At 36.6% G+C, this 17,996-nt stretch overlaps 3 protein-coding genes across 4 annotated transcripts; 2 read left to right on the top strand and 1 right to left on the bottom strand.

Annotated features, from left to right (window-relative positions):
• The first annotated feature begins 4,385 nt into the window (after nucleotides 1-4,385).
• Nucleotides 4,386-8,777, top strand: LOC143585328 (COMPASS-like H3K4 histone methylase component WDR5B). Its single transcript, XM_077067141.1, has 2 exons — nucleotides 4,386-5,062; nucleotides 8,301-8,777. Exons 1-2 carry the CDS (start codon nucleotides 4,400-4,402, stop codon nucleotides 8,589-8,591), a joined length of 954 nt encoding a protein of 317 aa, XP_076923256.1. The 5' UTR covers nucleotides 4,386-4,399; the 3' UTR covers nucleotides 8,592-8,777.
• A 4,899-nt stretch (nucleotides 8,778-13,676) lies between these two features.
• On the top strand, nucleotides 13,677-15,064 carry LOC143585334 (non-specific lipid transfer protein GPI-anchored 16-like). 2 transcript variants are annotated; one of them, XM_077067148.1, is made up of 4 exons: nucleotides 13,677-14,051; nucleotides 14,137-14,163; nucleotides 14,634-14,714; nucleotides 14,797-15,064. In XM_077067148.1, the coding sequence occupies exons 1-4, from the start codon at nucleotides 13,721-13,723 to the stop codon at nucleotides 15,048-15,050; spliced, it is 693 nt and encodes a 230-aa protein (XP_076923263.1). In that variant the 5' UTR covers nucleotides 13,677-13,720; the 3' UTR covers nucleotides 15,051-15,064. The 2 variants fall into 2 exon arrangements, with proteins under 2 accessions (XP_076923263.1, XP_076923262.1); XM_077067147.1 differs by having other exon boundaries at nucleotides 14,794-15,064.
• Nucleotides 15,065-15,792: 728 nt separating this feature from the next.
• LOC143585326 (uncharacterized) lies at nucleotides 15,793-16,865 on the bottom strand. Its single transcript, XM_077067139.1, has one exon. The coding sequence runs from the start codon at nucleotides 16,731-16,733 to the stop codon at nucleotides 15,822-15,824; it is 912 nt and encodes a 303-aa protein (XP_076923254.1). The 5' UTR covers nucleotides 16,734-16,865; the 3' UTR covers nucleotides 15,793-15,821.
• Between the last annotated feature and the right edge of the window lie 1,131 nt (nucleotides 16,866-17,996).

Genomic DNA, 17,996 nt, shown 5'->3' with positions numbered 1-17,996 from the left:
TGTTTTGATTTCGTCTTCTTGCTGAAACCCATGTTTTTATTTCGAACAACCAACAAAAAATTTATTAAAACAAACTAGTAAGATGCTAGAACACCAACACATCAAAAAATGAAAAATAAAAATTACACTTTAAACATACACCAATTCTTCCACATAATTTCCTTCAATTTCCCCTATTCTTTATCCATAAAAATCCTAACACTTTTACTTCCTCGATCAGGCTTGAGATTGAGACAGGAGACCCGCTATGAACAAGGTTGTTTCTCTTTTTCCATAGACACTAACTCGCAACCAAACAAACCGCTTGGAACACTTTTGCTTTCTCATGCGAAAGCTTGGAGAATTTATGGTTTAATAAAACCTTTGTTGTAGTTAAAAAAACCATGAAATTGATAGGGTATTGGCAGAATTAGAAAATTAGAAAAGTAAAATGAAATGAAATGTTAAGGTGATAGATTAAGAGACATGAGTGGATTTATGCATGGTGGATGAGGGGCATGTATCTTTGAGAACACAAGCATTAAAAGCATCATTTTAGCCAAAATCATATCAAACAATAGCTATCAAAGTTACATGTGGCCCATATTTATAAATGCTAATGTCATGATGTTCATGGTTCAATTTTGTCTTTATAGATTGAATTTAAATAATATAATAAAGTACTAGATTTTAAAGTGATTAAAGTCGTGTGACAATGTTATTGGTGAAATTATTTGTTTGAAGTTATTATTATTATTATTAGGGAAATTGGATTTTAATATTCCCAACTTTCGCCTATTGGCCGCTGACACTCCTAACTTACAAATTGACCGCTAGCACTCCCAACTTTTCACATATATTCTTGTACCACTCTAGTCGTTAAAAAACAATAATGTCGTTAGTGTTTGGGCAAAAAGTGCAAAATGGCTAAGTTAAAGGTAAAATCAAAACTTATTTTAAATATATCCCACCACCATCACCTTCCTCCACTGCACTACTACTACCACCCACTACCAACCGCCACCTCCAGCCACTACCTACTACGACCCACCACCAACCACCGCCGCCGCCGCCACCACCACCCACCTCCTGCCAACGCCTATCACCACCACTACAACCACCCACTGCCCCTACCCTTAACAGCCTCCACTACCACCATCACCACTGCAACCACCCACCACAACCACCACCTGGTTCGTGTAGTTGGTGGTGGTAGGTGGCGGCGGTGGTAGTGGGGGGTGGCTGCAAGTGATGGCGGGTGGGGCAGTGGTTATGGTGGTGGTGGTAAGCGGTGACGGTGGTGGGTGGTGGTGGTGAGCGGCTGTGGTGGCGGTGTAAGTAGTGGTGGTGTTAGGTGGTGGCAATAGGTGGCGATGGAGGGAGGTGATGATGGTAGAATATATATTTTAAAAAAAATTGATTTTACTTTTAACTTAGTCATTTTACACTTTTTGCTCAAAAACTAACGACGGGAGTGGTATAGGAAAATATGTGAAAAGTTAGGAGTGTCAACGACCAATTTGTAAATTGGGAGTGCCAGCGGCCAATAAGCGAAAGTTGAGAGTATTAAAATCCAATTTCCCTTATTATTATTATTATTATTATTATTATTATTTGTAAAAGGTAGATAGAAATAATAAAACTAGTAAATTGAGATGATTTGAGAATATAATTTGTACATTCCACCATCAATTTACTACCACCATCACAGGTTGGGTATTCTTTTTTTCTTCCTCAAGGTCTTACTATTCATCGATTACTATCACAACTTATCATTTGATTATGATGTCGGATGTTGGTTACAGGATCCCCTTCCTATAACAAGGCTAACACGTTTCTATTTTACATATCATACTCATTTTCACGAAGAACTCTAGGTCGTCTGAGAATTTCCATTTTGTTGAGCCTTTGATCTAAGTCCATATTAAATTGGTGTTTCTTCATGTATATTAATAAGAATCATCGTTAGTTATTATTCAAGAGAAATGTTGTCGGTTTTAACCTCTCTTTAAACATTTAAAAGACTTAAATGTTGTGATGCAAATCACTGAGGTGGTTTGAGTGACCCAATTATCGGTGGGGGGGGGGGGACGTAAAATTGTTTAAAATTTGCGATTTCAGTATAAAAGTTTACAATTTATGATTTCAGATCCTGGCCTTTCACTTTCGTCACAATAAACAATGTTTTTAATTATTTTAATACATTTGTTAAAATAGGAGAGTGTTTTGATCTTTTTAGCTAATGCGCAGGTGCTAATGCAAATAGTGCATAACAATACGAAAAGTAATCACTTTAAAGCTTTTTGTCATAATCATGTAGAGTTGGTTTTTAACTTATTTACTCATGAATTAATATCGGGCGGTTACGAGTTACATACTGAAATAATTTTAAATTTTTAATCATATATATATACTTACAAGTTACAACTAGAGTCGTAGATGTGTAAAAGAACCGGTTTGGGCCAAACCAGTTTGTAACCCGACCCAGCCCATAGGTTTGTACCAGTTCGTATTCTCATTCTTTGAAACTCGTTTATAACCCGAATCGGTAGTAAAATACCAGTTAAAACCATTTTTTTTGTGCACAAACGGTTTGTTAGTTTGTAAGCCTGCAGTTTCGTCTTTCAAAACCGGTTTGTAACCTGAACCAGTTGGCCCATTGGGCTTTCAAACCAAGTCGGTTCATAACCGAACCCGTTTTGAATAAAACCCCAATTGTACATGTCTAGTTACAACTTACAACTTACAACTTACAACTTACAACTCACTCCTTTTATGAATATTTGGTTTTGGGAAATTGGGCTACAACTAGAGTGGAGGATGGTTGATTCTACTTTGGGCTTTGCCACTAGCAAAAACTTATGTACAAATTTTTTTAATAGAATTTGTGTATTGTTAGTGTGTGACTTCGTAAATCACTACATATATTGGGCCTAGTAAAATGTGTAATTGGGTCAACCCGTAAAAATACTTCTTTTGTACAGAAAAAAAATATACTTAAACCCAAATTAATAGTATTGGAATCGATTTCTGCAGTTTCCAAGCCATTCTTGCAAGCTCGAGCACAAAATTTTGGTATTCATAGGACCAGCAAATAGACCTTATTGTATTCTAAGCGGGTTTGATCTGTTTGGGTCATGCTAACATAACAAAATAATATTAAGGGTAGTGTACTTTAGTTCTTGAAAAAAGAAGACATGCCTTATTGTAAGATGAGAAGGGTCTTACTAATGTCACACCAACAAACGCTAATCGGTATAAGTCCATCAATGACATAATAATCTTTTAATAAGATGCATCAAACGTGTATGCTTACTTATAAACATTACAAACTAGGGGTATTTATGGTTCGGTTAAGGTCAGTTTTAAGCTAAACCCGAACCAAAAACCAAAACTTCAATTTTGAATTTTTGAAACCATCAACTTTCAGTTTTTCCAATTTTCGATTTTGGGTTCTTTTCGTTTTGCTGGTTGTAAAGAAAATTTTGGTCTATAATAATGAATTTTAACTTGAATCTCTTTGTTAATTAATAACTAATCGATTATTTTACTTTTGGGTGCTAAAATTATTAAGTTACTTATTCATTAAATTCTTATAAATTACTTAGAGCATTCACAACAAGTCTTTTATATTTATGTGAATGAGTTCATTGTATGGAGTAATTATGAGTGGATGAGAGTATAAATGTTACACTTCATAAGTAACTTTAGAGAAACATTGTTCATAGTCTATAATTTTTTAATGTTGAAGTGGTTGTGAGTGTAGGATAGAGAAAAAATAATGATAAATGTTTAAAAAATATAACTAAATTGAAAATGAGAGTATAAATTAAATAATTTTTTGTGTAAACAGTGTAGCAAAAAATCCGACTAGGCGTCGATTAATCGTTAGTCTCCACCTCACTAGGCTAGTTAGCCAATTAATCAATGGTCAAATTCGGGAAAACCATGATTAACCGGACTTAGTCGGCGTTTTCTGGCGACGTTTCGGCCAAAATTCGCGGTTCCTAACGATGTCCCAGCCAAATTCAGCGGTTTTCATTTTCCAATGAGATTCCGGCCAGGTCAGAATGTATATGTGTGTATATAAACTGAAAAGTATATATAAAAATGTTTGTGTATATATATATAACTAAAAAATTATACATTAAAGTCCGATCTGATTAATCCCGATTAATCGTTAGTTCCTACCCCATCACCCGACTAGTTATTAACGATTTCTACAACGCCAGATGTAATTATAGAGACCGGGAAATTGAATATCCCGAAAATCTATATAGTCACAAAAACGAAACCGAAAATTTAATTTTTACGTAAACCGTCAGTTTTTATTTCAATTCGATTTTTTACGTTCCAACCCATAAATAAGCTTAACTTTGTCCAAACCAACCATAATAACAATAATAATAATAATAATATTATGGGCAGCACCACCACCAACTCCGGCAACCCACCACCACCTTACACCCCATACCGCCTCCTCAAAACCCTCACCGGCCACCACTCCGCCATCTCCACCGTCAAATTCTCCAACAACGGCCAACTCCTAGCCTCCGGTTCCTTAGACAAAACCCTCATCCTCTGGTCCACCCAAACCCTAACCCCCACCACCGTCCTCTCCGGCCACTCGTCCGGCGTCTCCGACCTCGCCTGGTCCTCCGACTCCCACTACCTCTGCTCCGCCTCCGACGACAAAACCCTCCGCATCTGGGACGCACGCGCCGGTGAGTGCGTCAAAACCCTTCGCGGACACACGAGCTTTGTCTTCTGTGTTAATTTTAGTGTGAATTCGAATCTGATTGTGAGTGGGTCGTTTGATGAGACGATTAGGGTTTGGGATGTGAAGACGGGTAAGGCGAGCCGGGTTATTAGAGGCCATGTGATGCCGGTGACGTCGGTGAATTTTAATCGGGACGGGTCGTTGATTGTGAGTGGCAGTCATGATGGGAGTTGTCGGATTTGGGATGCCGAGACCGGGGCCTGTTTGAAGACGTTGATTGATGATAAGGTCCCCGCGGTTTCGTTTACGAAGTTCTCGCCGAATGGGAAGTTTATACTCGTCGCCACGCTTGATGATAATTTGGTTAGTTTCGGGTTGTTGTAGTTTAATTAGTTGGGATTTGGGGATTGGCATAGATTGGTAAACGAGCTGAGCCCGAGCTTGTTTTGGCTTACGAAAGATCAAGCTTGAGCTCGTTTTGACTTACGAATGCTCAAGGTTGAAGTTGTTTTGACTTACGAATGCTCAAGCTTGAGCTTGTTTTTGTTTTGACTTACGAAAGCTCAAGCTTGAAGTTGTTTTGACTTGCGAATGCTCAAGCTTGAAGTCGTTTTGACTTACAAAAGCTCAAGCTTGAGCTTGTTTTGACTTACGAAAGCTCAAGCTTGAAGTCCTTTTGACTTATGAATGCTCAAGCTTGAGCTCGTTTTGGCTTACGGGAGCTCATGCTTGAGCTCCTTTTTGGCTTACGGGAGCTCATGCTTGAGCTCGTTTTTGGCTTATGAAAGTTCAGGCTTGAGCTTGTTTTGACTTACGAAAGTTCAGGCTTGAGCTCGTTTTGACTTACGAAAGTTCAGGCTTGAGCTCGTTTTGACTTACGAAAGTTCAGGCTTGAGCTTGTTTTTGGCTTACGAAAGTTCAGGCTTGAAGTCGTTTGGGGATTGGCATTGGTGTATTTAGTTTCTATTTAAATTGGATCAACAAATCGGTAGTCGGTTAAAGTTGGTGTGAATTGGCTTGGATAACATGTTGACAAGCAGTAAAATTTGGTCAAAATTTGGGGTATAAAGGAGCAGAGCCCGAGCTCGAATAAGTAGAAATGTTCTAGTTTAGTTAGATGGGGTTTGGGGATTGGCATTGGGGTATTTAGTGTTCTAGAAGCTGCGATTGGTCACAGGTTAGTTGATATTTTATTGGACCAACAAATCCGTAACCGGTCAATGTTGGTCCTAATTGTTCAAAATGGGTAAAATTTGGTCAAAAGTGGTCAAATTTGGGGCAAAGTTAGGGGTTTAAACGAGTTCGAGCTGAACTTGGCTTGTTTTGACTTACGAAAACTCGAGCTCTGCTTGTTTTGAGCTTTATTTTTAAGGCACGGGCTTGGCTTGTGAATTATATTTTCAAGCTCGGTGCTTGGCTCGTTTGTTATTTATAAATTAATTTATATATTATTTTTATTATTTTATATATTGTGAGGAAATTAAAAAACTTAAAACAAGTCTAAGCTTGGGTCGAGCTTTTATAGCACCTTAAACGAGCTAAAGCTGTATATATAGTGTTTGGGGATTGGCATTGGTGTATATAGTGTTGTAATAGTCACGCTTAGTTAGTTACTGATTAGTTGATATTTGATTACAGTTAATTGGATTAATGAATTGGTAGTTGGTTAAAGTTGGTTCAAATTGGTTGGCCCGATTTGTTGAAAAGCAGTAAAATTTGGTCAAAATTAGGGGAGCCCGAGATCGACTAAGTAGAAATGGGTTCTGGGGATTGGCATTGGTGTATTTAGTGTTGTAGAAGCTGCGATTGGTCGCGGATTAGTCGTTATTCGATCGGACCACCTAATTGTTAGTCGGTCAAAGTCGGTCTGCATTGGTCCGAATTGTTCAAAATGGGTCAAATTTTGTTCAAAGTTAGGGGTGTGAACGAGAGCTGAGGCCAAGCTCAACTTGTTTTGACTTACAAAAGCTCGAGCTTGAGCTTGTTTTTTCAAGCTCCGGTCTTAGGTCTGGCTTAGCAAGCTTATTATTAATTAATTTTTGTGCGTTTTTTTTTATTTGATATATATTTTGGAAGGAAATCCTAAACGAGCTTGAGCTTGGATGAAGCTCACATAGCACCTTAAGCTAGCTAGACCTTTGCTTGAGTTCAGCTGATAAGTTGTGATTTGATTCAATCTAATTAGACCAAATCACCCTACAGATCGCCCAAGCTGGAGCCTAGCTCGACTAGGCTCGAGCTTGGCTTGTTTTGACTTACAAGAGCTCAAGCTTGAGCCCATTTTGACTTACGAATGCTCAAGCTTGAAGTTGTTGTGACTTACGAATGCTCAAGCTTGAAGTCTTTTTGACTTACGAATGCTCAGGCCTGAGCTCGTTTTGACTTACGAATGCTCAGGCCTGAGCTCTTTTTGACTTACGAATGCTCAGGCCTGAGCTCATTTTTGGCTTACGAAACTCAAGCTTGAGCTTGTTTTTGGCTTACGAATGCTCAAGCTTGAGCTTGATTTGACTTACAAATGCTTAAGCTTGAGCTCGTTTTTGGCTTTCGAAAGCTCAAGCTTGAAGTCGTTTTGACTTACGAAAACTCGAGCTTGAGTTTGTTTTTTTCATGCTCATCTCTGGATTGGCTTGTTTAATGTTTATTAATTAATCTATATGCATTTTTATCATTTTTGTATGTTTTGTAAAAAAATACTTAGATGAGCCTAAGCTCTGCTCAAGTTCACATAGCACCTTAAACGAGCTAAACCTCAGCTTGAGCTCAGCTGATTATCGGTATTTGATTCAATCTAGTTGGACCAATAATTTGGTGGTTGGTCAAAGTCAGTCCAAGTTGCTCAAATAGTTCAAAATTTGGTAGATTTTGGTCATAGTCGGTCAAATTTCAGTCAAAAATAGGATGTAAACTGTAAACGAGCTTAAGATCGGCTCGTTTTGACCTACAAAAACTCGAGTTCGGCTTAATTTGAGCTCTTTTAAAGCTCGAGCTCGGCTAGTGAGCTGTTTTTTCAAGCTCGGGACTTGGCTTGTTTATTAATTATTTATCAATTTATACGCGTTTTTTTAATTATTTTTATATATTTTGAAAGATAATAAACTTAGCCGAGCCTTAGTTCGGCTCGAGCTCGTGTAGCACTTTAAACACTCTAAAGAGGTATACTAATTACTAACATATACACAAGGATCGTTAATGCTCGACAAGCCTTAAGGAGCTTCCCATAGAAGGCTCAGGGCTAGATTTCTAAACGAACTTTATTTGATGCTTGGGCTCTGCTCTAGTTCGAAAAGGCTTGACTCGTTTTGAGCTTTCTATTGAACCAATCTTGAGTAGCTTGCGAGCGACTCGGCTCGTTTGCACCCCTAGTCAAAATCTGTCAAATTTGGTCAAAGTCAATCAAAATTGGTCAAACTTTTAAAGTTTTTGAAAAATTATACTTACTAATCCAATCTGATTTATCACTAGTCGGTATGCACCACCCGACTAGCGCTTGGCCTATGAATATGTGTTAGTTAGGGTTATTGCAGTTAAAACTTAGATAATAAAATCGACTACTTTAACTAGATGTTTGACATTTAGTTTTCTGTTTTTGTGAATGCAGAAGCTATGGAACTACTCAACTGGTAAATTCTTGAAGATGTATACGGGTCACGTAAACAAAACATATTGTATAACTCCCACTTTCTCTGTGACAAATGGCAAGTATATCGTTAGCGGATCAGAGGATCACTGTGTCTACATTTGGGATTTACAGGGTAAGAACTTACTTCAGAAGCTAGAAGGCCATACTGATACTGTTATATCTGTTAATTGTCACCCGTCAGAGAATATGATCGCGTCTGCTGGACTTATGAATGACCGAACAATCAAAATTTGGCTTCAACCGTCTTAACTAGTGGCAGTAATAAGCTGATTCTGTATACTTTTGAGTTGAGGGTACTTGCAGGGTTTTTGATGAATGGATAAACGTGTATGATTCTGTTTGGTTACTCGGTTTTATACTAGCTGCAACGAAACTGATTACGAATGGGTGAAATAAATTGTGTATGTACTATTATGTAACTAATTTATACGACTTTAGACTATCGTCATAACCTAATTTAACGTTCCGAATTAGACGATGATTAAAACTGTTGTTCGTGGTTTGTTGTTTTAGGGCTGATTATGATGATTTAAAGTTACATGTCACTTGCAAAGCATGCATCCAAACATCCCTAGATACATCTCGTGTTAAAAAGCGCTCTTAGGTGTGAAACGGCCTTGGCCGATCGAGTGCAGGATTTGGAAGCGGCCGTCTCTGAGCTACTGTAGACACAATAGTGCGAGACGGAAGCTTTTGGCATATAATGCCCTGGTTGCATTTATGTGTTTAATCAATAGTTAAAGAGCTGAACTCGAGCTTTAGATATAGAGCTCGAGATCGAGCTCTCAAAAATTAAATGATTCTAGTCCAAACTTTAGATATATCAATCAAGATCAAGCTCTTAACCTAAAACCGGTTATGGTCAACGCAGTCAACTACCTGTTTAGCCCAATAACCGGTTTTCAGTGATGAAACCCCTACCTGGTATAACCGGTTTTGGGTATAACCGAACTGGTTAACCGGTAAATAACCTGGAAGAAAAACGGTTTAAAAAAAACTCAGAACCAGTTTTGGTTAATTGGTTTGTAACCGGTTTTGAAGCTCAATACTACCAACCGGTTTGTATCCAGTGGGTATAATTGAGTATAAACGAGTTTTTTTTTGGGGGATCACATAGTACCGGGTACAAGCCGGTTAGCTTGTGCATTTATGGTGGTTAAGACCATTTGATCATTTACACCCCAAGGTCACTATTGATTATATCTAAATCAACTACAAAGACCCATGTACCGGGCACATTCTTTACGTGGAACATCATGTGATTGGTTAGAACACATTCTACATGTTAAATCTCAGTTGTCATCCACCCCTGCCATTCTACCAATTTCGTTTAATCTCAATGGAGATTGTTAATGATGACGGGGGTAGCCTAAGGAATTAATAAAATGACTTTCACACATCAACGCTAAAAAGGTTAAAAGGTTAAAAGCTTCGTTTCCCGCTCAATTTATGTAAACAAGTACGTGCACAGTACCCACGTGCAACAGTACAACGTCAAATCACTATTCACATCACTGTTCCCTCTGAACAGGGAACAGGCTCAGATAAAGTAATATTATTATAATTAGAGACCAACGGTCAAAAGGTTCCCGCCCATAAAGGTCAACTCTCTAAGCAAACTGGAGGCTAACTAGTTTAGTTACTTTAGTTACTGGACTAAAGTCTTGGGCTCTCCCCCCTATAAAAGGAGAACTCAATCATAAACAAGAGGACATCAGATATGAAGATAACACACTCTCCCTGATATTCTCTTCTTCCTTGAGAAATTAGCACTTTGCTTATTTCTTTTTTACTTCAATAATATCATAGCTTCACCAAGAACTTCATCCAAAAACCGATCCCAAATATCTCGGTCTTGGATCTCCGGCGAACTATAAACAACAATAAACTAGTGAACCTCTCTCTACGTTTTGCAAACGTAGAGGGACGTTTTGCAAACGTAGAGGGACACCACGACCTGCGTTAGGCTAACCTGAACCCTTGAAGCTTGTTAGCCTAACCAGTCTCTTCACTATCAATGGTCTTATCTTTGTTGTAGCAACAAGTTGGCGCCCACCGTGGGGCTACGCCGCTTACTTTATCTTAAAGACCAGTAGTGTAGCTCCATTTTCATCACCATGTCGGAAGGTGGATCTCCCGATGAAGTCGACCAAGTGTCAAGAACACCGACACCAAAGTGCCGGCCAGGAAACTCCGGCAGCCACCATATCTTTTTCCACCCCGGGGGGAACTCCGACGGAACCTTTGTTCCTCGAGTTTTCACATTTCCGAACTTCAACCCCTTCACGATCTGGAGTTCCTTCTCCTCATGCAGGAGTCACGAACACCCCGGAGCGTGTCGACTTGACGATGGAAGGGGTATCACGGCATTTCTTGCAACTAAGACATCTTCTTAACCAACACGTGAGCCAAGAAATTCGGCTTCCGCTGCATGCCTCTAGACTCTACCCTTATCGTCGCCGTCGTCGTCGTTGTTGTTATAATAATTATTATTATTAGTTTTAAATAATCTCAATTATGTCATATTGGCAACTATCAGTCCCAACTTCACTCTTGGCTGGTAATGGTCCAAACTAAAAGTGTGTTTTTCTCCAACGATTTGCAACTAATAGAGTTAACCATCTGTTGGTCTATGCTTACGTGGCACGCCTAGTTGTCAATAAACATCTATAAAATCCTTATTTAACCTAATTTCTTATAGCCAACCTCCCAGCTCCCTCATAACCAGCACCAGCTAACTCACATCTGACGAACGACATAAATCCCAAACGACCCGCAAGCACAAGAACCCGGCACATGAACCTCACCATGACACACATAGCCGGCCGGAGCTGAACCACCGGCCGGACCACGCGCAGCAACCACAGGAACAGCCACCGGAGCTTCAACTTCCAATGCCGGTGGAACATAAACCACGACCGCCCTTTCGCCGTTGAAACGAGCCAAACGGGCACCGCACTGCCTCCAGTGCGCGACGAACGTAGAGAGCTGATCGAAATGAGTACCACAGAAAACACATTGTCCGGCAGCCATTTTTGAAGTGAAAGCTTAGTTTATATTATAGAGTGTACGTAAAAAGGTTGGTAGGTCACTGTGACACTGTTCCTCCGGGTTATTCGGGTTAGTCGGGTTACTCTATAATTTTAAGCTTGATTTCATAGTTCTTTACATTAGATTTATAGATATTAGCCATGATTCAATACATAATTAACTTTATATCCTTTTTTTTTTTTTGCTTTTCTATGTTACCCTTCTTCACTCTAGTACTCTCACTTTCACATTAAATGTTAAGCATTATTTTTGATTTTCTTGGTTTGGGGATCGGGATTTCGGTTTCTTACACACCCCTAGTAGAAACTAAAACTAAGACGTGTCTAAAAAATAATTTTATCTTTACTAAAATATAAAAAGACTTAAATAAACTATGGGTTAAATTATTCTACAAACGTGAACAAAATTTAAAAAAGATGAAAAAAAATTTGGGAAAAAATAGCTTACAAAATAAAATAAAAATCAAAAAAAGAAAAAACACACAAATGTCCCCGTCTTCATTGTCTAAAAAAAGAAAAAGAAACAATGTTGATGAAAAATATCATTGTGTTTTTTTTCGTTAATGATTGTGTTTTTTTTACTGACATGTGTCTTTTTTTATATTGTGTTATATTTTGCGATATGTTGTGTTTTTTATATGTTATTATGTTTTTTGTTTATTTTCGTTATTGTATATATTACTTTATCTACATTGTGTCTTTTTCGGATTTTTTAACGAGAAAGACGCTGAAAACATATTAGTTCTTTTTTTCAGTTTTGATTTATATTTGTAGTTAAGTTTTTTTTTCTTGAATTTTTTAAGAGGTTTAATTTAGACCATAAATTCTTCACACAATTCTCAATTTTTTTTTCTCAATTTGTATTTTAATATTTTGCTATAAACTATAGGTATAAATGTTTATAAATGTTATATGTGTAACTATCTACATAAATTATAAGTGTTAAATATATTTTAAACTCTTGTATGTTGTAAATAGCCGAATTTTACTACGATTTTTAAATATATTTTAAACTAAATGTTGAAAAAAATATACATTTAGTTTGGACTGTCACCAGCCAAGTATGAAGTCGAGACTGTTATTTATCAACAGGACATAGTTATGAGTATTTAAAACTAATTTTCATTATTATTATTATTATTATTATTATTATTATTATTGTTATATGTAGAGAGAGGGATTGAAAATGAAATGAAAGAAACCAAAAATAGTAGTCAATGTCTTTTGGTTGAAGTGGTCAAAGAGCAGTGTCGTATGTCGTCTATTTGACAACAAACATGCAATTTGAGCAGCGTGCCATTATATCTTATCTGCCATTGACTGACCACCTCTTACGGTCCTATATTGTTTAGCAACTTTAAGGAATATTACTCCTTTATACACACATGTTTGGATTTTTCTCTAAGACAACATATATATATGTACAATCATTATAATAATAAATCAAACTATAGTAACTTCATTGACCACCTCTACGGTTGTTTCGTCTTTATTTGTTTGAGGCGTTTTGCTATTTGTAAGTCGTTCGGTTTTTTATAAAAGTTGACCTTTCAAAAATAAATAAACAGGTCAAACACTAAAATTCCTATACATGACAAGTACACAAATTCACGTGGCGTATATGGCATATAAACCTGTTTATGATCTTATATGGTAGAATGTTAAGAGTTACCTATTACTCGAAATCTAATATTAAACTCACCTAAAACCGACTTCAAACAAAAATAAAAAAATACTTAACTACACTTCAACAATGCATAACTATTTACATTTCCTATTTATTATACTTAAATGATATATAATCAATACAAAATAATTTATTAATTAACTTAGCTCAATCTTTTTTTTTTCTAGCTTCTTTTATTTAACCTTAGATCACTTCAACTATTTAAATCCTATTTAATATTTTCAAATCTTTATTATATTAACTATCTAATATTTCATTTATTGAACTCGTGTAATATATTGGTTTATTACTTAGTCCATTAATATATATGGCTTAAATAACGCATTCAGGTAATTAGACGAGTATCACTTAATATGTTTACTGCTATTTTCTCTAAATTAATTACATGCCCGGTGTAACACTCAAATACACGTCCCAAATGTTTCATGTTTTCCTTCCCAACGCAAACGCTTGTTAACAAGATATCCTAAAGGTTTTACCTACCTTGACTACAATTCTTTGCACAATATTATTCTCAAGGTCAAAACAAATCAACCAACCATTCACTTAGCCAGTCAAAGTGGTTGAACCCCTATGGCAACCCACCAACCCATAAATCTCCTACAAAAACCATATGTGACAACCACAATCCTACACCAACAATGGACCGGTTTTCGGGTTTATTAACCGCTTTTCTAGCGATCACGGTTTTTTCAGTTAAGGGTCAAATCATTAACACTCCATGCACGACGTCAATGATTGCTAGCTTCACCCCGTGTGTGAATTACCTCACGGGGAGTAGCGCAAACGGGGGATCACCAACCGCAGATTGCTGTAAAGCGGTTGAGTCACTTATGTCTACTAGCATGCAGTGCACATGTCTTATTGTGACGGGAAATGTACCGTTTTCATTACCGAGCACTATTAACCAAGCGTTGGCTATTAGACTCCCGAGAGTGTGTAACTCTCAAAGTGTGCCGGTGCAATGCAAAAGTAACGGTTTTTTAATAGTTAGTTTATTTTGTTATTATTTTTATAAAAAATCTCACTTTTTTTTTAAATATTGTTGGTTTTGTAGCTACTGGTGTTCCTCTGCCTCCTGCAGGTAATGTTTACGGGTCGATAAGTATACTATGTTTTAACTAAAAGGTAAACGGGTCGGATAAGATGATGAACGGGTTAAATTGATGAATTTTGGTACGAATACAAATGGGTCGGGTTGGGCTGGCCCGTCGATATTTTTGTCTATTTCTTCTAGTTTTATAAATAATTTAATAAATATTATTACATTGCTAATGTAACTAATCACTTATAAGTCATAACACTGTAAAATATGAAACGAGTCAAACGGGTCGAGAAGGTCAAACGGGCCAAATGATATTAAAATGCTTTCAACCTTCTAAATAGCTTAATTCAAAGGATTAAGACTGATTTTCTAATACAGTTCTTTGCAATCAAAGATAACAATAATAATAATAATAATATTAATAATATTAATAATAATAATAACTTAATATACTGACTAATTGACTATTTACAAAATTACATATTAACCCGACCCGTTATATGAGACAGGTCCTGCATTATTTCTACCTCCTCCACCGAGAGCTCTTCCACCTGCAGCCGATACTCCAGAACTGCCGCCAAGCCCTAACGGTAAGAACCATAATATTATACAAACCGGATCAATTTACAAAGATTTTGATACCCTAAATATTTCCACGTCCCGTGACAGCAGAGTTGGCAGTTGCACCAACCGCATCTGAAACAAGTCCAGACGACGAGCCTGAGTCAGACTCGCACAAGTCCAGCCCGGTGACACCTGGTGCATCAGCACCAACTGCTCAACACGGTTCAAAAGCTAGTTCAGGCATCAAACCAGTGTTTACACCATCATCGGGTTCAAACCGATTACATTGTTCACCACTAGTTGCTTTGCTAATGCTTGCAGCGATCACAGTCACTAGTTTTCGTGAAGCATTTATTTTTTGATGAATTTGTGTGATGTTTTAATTATGTTGTTTCTTTCGTTTTATGTTGGAAAAAGGAATGAAAATATATATACTTTGTGAATATAATGAAATATGATGCATAATCTTCATGTTTACTATCTTTAAGAAACGTGTTAAACGGGTCGTAAACACGTTGACCTTGTTAAATATACTTTCTATCTCTCATTCTAACTTTAAACGGGCTAACAGGTCAGCATATATAGTTAACTATGTTAAACATGTCAACCTGAACACAGCCTGTTCATTAAACAGGTTAGACGTAACATTATAACAACCGAAAACCTAATTATTTTCGTGTTGTGTCAAAAAGCGTCACCCTATTCACAATAGCAAAGTAGGCAAAAACTTCATCTATTCTCGTTCATTGTCTTTCGTTACATAATACTATAATGCATTAGACTAATAAAAACTAAACATATATATGCACACAACAAACCGTAAAAAGGTTTTAAAAAACGTACCTCGTTGTCTCACTCGCAAAACAAAATCTTCAAGTCTTTAAGTCAACGTCATGACTAGCGAGAAACCGTTAAAATTTTGAATGATTTATATTTCCTTTAAAGATTATTTTATGCGCGTCTATCATACTTACTAAGCATGCAAACACAAATTCATCACAAAAGGATTCAAAAGAATCGAAAACATAACCGATAATGCATTGATTATAGTTAAAATCAAGATAAATATGTGTTTCAAATTTTGAATAACATCTTGCACAACATTTGGTAAATATATCATCAAAAGCATACTTCTATTCACTTCTCCAAGCACACAACACTAAAGAAAACCCTAACCCGTTCGAGTGCGAATCTCTACGAAACGAGTTTGACCAAGACGGGTCCAAGTTAGGCTGACTCGTCGCCCACATTTTCTCAGCCGACAAACACGTTTGAAACAAGAAATTAACTTCACCGGTTAACTTCCCGAATAACCAATTATGCACATCCCAATACACTTCAACCGGCAATCCATCAACCAAAATCGTATAATTCCCCCTAAATTTCCACCTCAAATGCTTCACTTGCATCATTGTCTTCCCATCGACCCGAATCAAAAGACACGGGTCATTCGTACCCGCAATATCACATTCAATAACAATATCATGCACCATCCCTTTCCCACAAAATTGAGCTCGGGTCGAGTACGCTTTCTTACCAAAAATATGTTCTTTCTTCGACACAAAAACGAAATTTGGCGTAAAACTAGAAACATCCATTTTATTTTTCACTTCCTTCTCCATATCCCCTAATATCAAGATCAAATCTTGATTAACAACAATGGCAAGATAATAACCCTCGACCGGTTCGGGCGAAAGCCCGAACCTTGCGGACGATAAATCCCAATAAACATCAATTAACTTAGACCCCACTTCAAGATTCTTGAACCCTCTTCTTTTAGAGAACACCCCTGGTTTAATCTCAACTTTACACAAACATTGATTGGTTGAATCATCAATTTGGACACAAAGACCTTGGCCCATTAGGGTTTTGGTCCAAGTGAGGGTAATAATAAAGCAAGAAAAGTTTCTTAGTCTGCACTGGTAAACACAAGTAACAAGATTTTGACCAGTTTTACCACTGGATGTAGTGATGGAACCACTTGATGAAGATGCAGCATCTGAAACTTGAACACCATTTTCACCAAAACATGAAAAATCCCTCATTAAAGATATGGTAAAGTTTGAATCTTTTTGGTGTTTTGAGGTGAGATATGAAATTGGTGTAGAGATTATAGGCTTATTATAGGTTTAAACCCCCAAGATTGATGAAAATCTATGTGGGTTTTTTATTAAATATGATAAAGATTGAAGCTTTTAGGTTTAAACCCCCAAAATTGATGAAAATCTATTTGGGTTTTTGATTAAAGATGATAAAGTTTGAATCTTTATGGTGTTTTGAGGTGAGATATGAAGTGGATATAGTGAATTTAACCCTAAATTGATGAAAATCTATGTGGGTTTTGGGATTAAAGATGATAAAGATTGAATCTTTATGGTGTTTGAAGGTAAGATATGAAATGGGTATGGTGATAATAAGTTTTAAAACCCAAGATTGATGAAAATCAATGTGTGTTTTGGGATTAAAGATGATAAAGTTTGAAACTTTATGGTGTTTTGAGGTGAGATATGAAGTGGGTATAGTGAATCTAACCTTAAATTGATGAAAATCTATGTGGGTTTTGAGATTAAAGATGATAAAGATTGAATCTTTATGGTGTTTGAAGGTGAGATATGAAGTGGTATAGTGAATATAAGTTTAAAAACTCTAAATTGATGAAAATCTATGTGGGATTGGTTGGAATTGAAAGGGGATTAGGGCAAAAGATTGTTGATATGAAGAAGAAGACATGTAGGTAGGAAAGATGCAGGTTTAATAGGCAATAATGGATATAATTATAAATGACATATTTGATTTTAATATTTCTATCTAAAGGTTGAGTTAGAGGCAGTTTCAAATTAAAAAAAAAAATGGCTTTTAGTGGTCTTTGGTAAAAAAAAACTTTAGTGGTGTCAGTTTTTTTTTTTAATTTCTAATTGATTTTATAGGGTTTTTTATTGGAAAGTTGATACGTGTAGGTTGATTTAAAAGTTAGCTCAAAACTATCATTCAAAAGGTTTGATTTTTGTTAATTGTAAGTTCAAACACCTGATTTGAAGCACTATTCAAGCCATTTAGAGCGTTGTTTCTAACTAATCGGCTCGCATCCTCCTTCCGATCAAAAGTCTTAAAAATAAGTTTGAAATTCGAAAAAAACATTGTTAAGTTTTCTTAACGGAGGACCACTGAGAGCTATTTCTTTAAAAAAAATTGAGATCAGTAGTGGTGATATACTCAGTTGGATTATTATCAGTCAACAGTCTTTAGTTGTGTTTATTAAAATCCAATACCCAATTATAAATTTATAATTGTTGTTTTGTGGTCATGGT

Source organism: Bidens hawaiensis, unplaced genomic scaffold (genome assembly GCF_021521415.1).
Source record: "Bidens hawaiensis isolate Kalapana, Puna unplaced genomic scaffold, B.hawaiensis_p1.1 tig00033817_1, whole genome shotgun sequence".
Taxonomy (NCBI): Eukaryota; Viridiplantae; Streptophyta; class Magnoliopsida; order Asterales; family Asteraceae; genus Bidens; species Bidens hawaiensis.
The sequence above is the reverse complement of the archived record's forward strand: the minus strand, read 5'-3'. Positions and strand labels throughout refer to the sequence as shown.

Bases quoted from the DNA above. Each gene is read 5' to 3' on its own strand.
- LOC143585326 (XM_077067139.1), bottom strand. From the start codon at position 16,733: ATGAGGGATTTTTCATGTTTTGGTGAAAATGGTGTTCAAGTTTCAGAT.
- LOC143585328 (XM_077067141.1), top strand. From the start codon at position 4,400: ATGGGCAGCACCACCACCAACTCCGGCAACCCACCACCACCTTACACC. The intron at 5,063-8,300 runs GTTAGTTTCGGG...TTGTGAATGCAG, and splicing joins CCACGCTTGATGATAATTTG to AAGCTATGGAACTACTCAAC.
- LOC143585334 (XM_077067147.1), top strand. From the start codon at position 13,721: ATGGACCGGTTTTCGGGTTTATTAACCGCTTTTCTAGCGATCACGGTT. The intron at 14,164-14,633 runs GTAATGTTTACG...TATATGAGACAG, and splicing joins TGTTCCTCTGCCTCCTGCAG to GTCCTGCATTATTTCTACCT. The intron at 14,715-14,793 runs GTAAGAACCATA...GTCCCGTGACAG, and splicing joins ACTGCCGCCAAGCCCTAACG to CAGAGTTGGCAGTTGCACCA.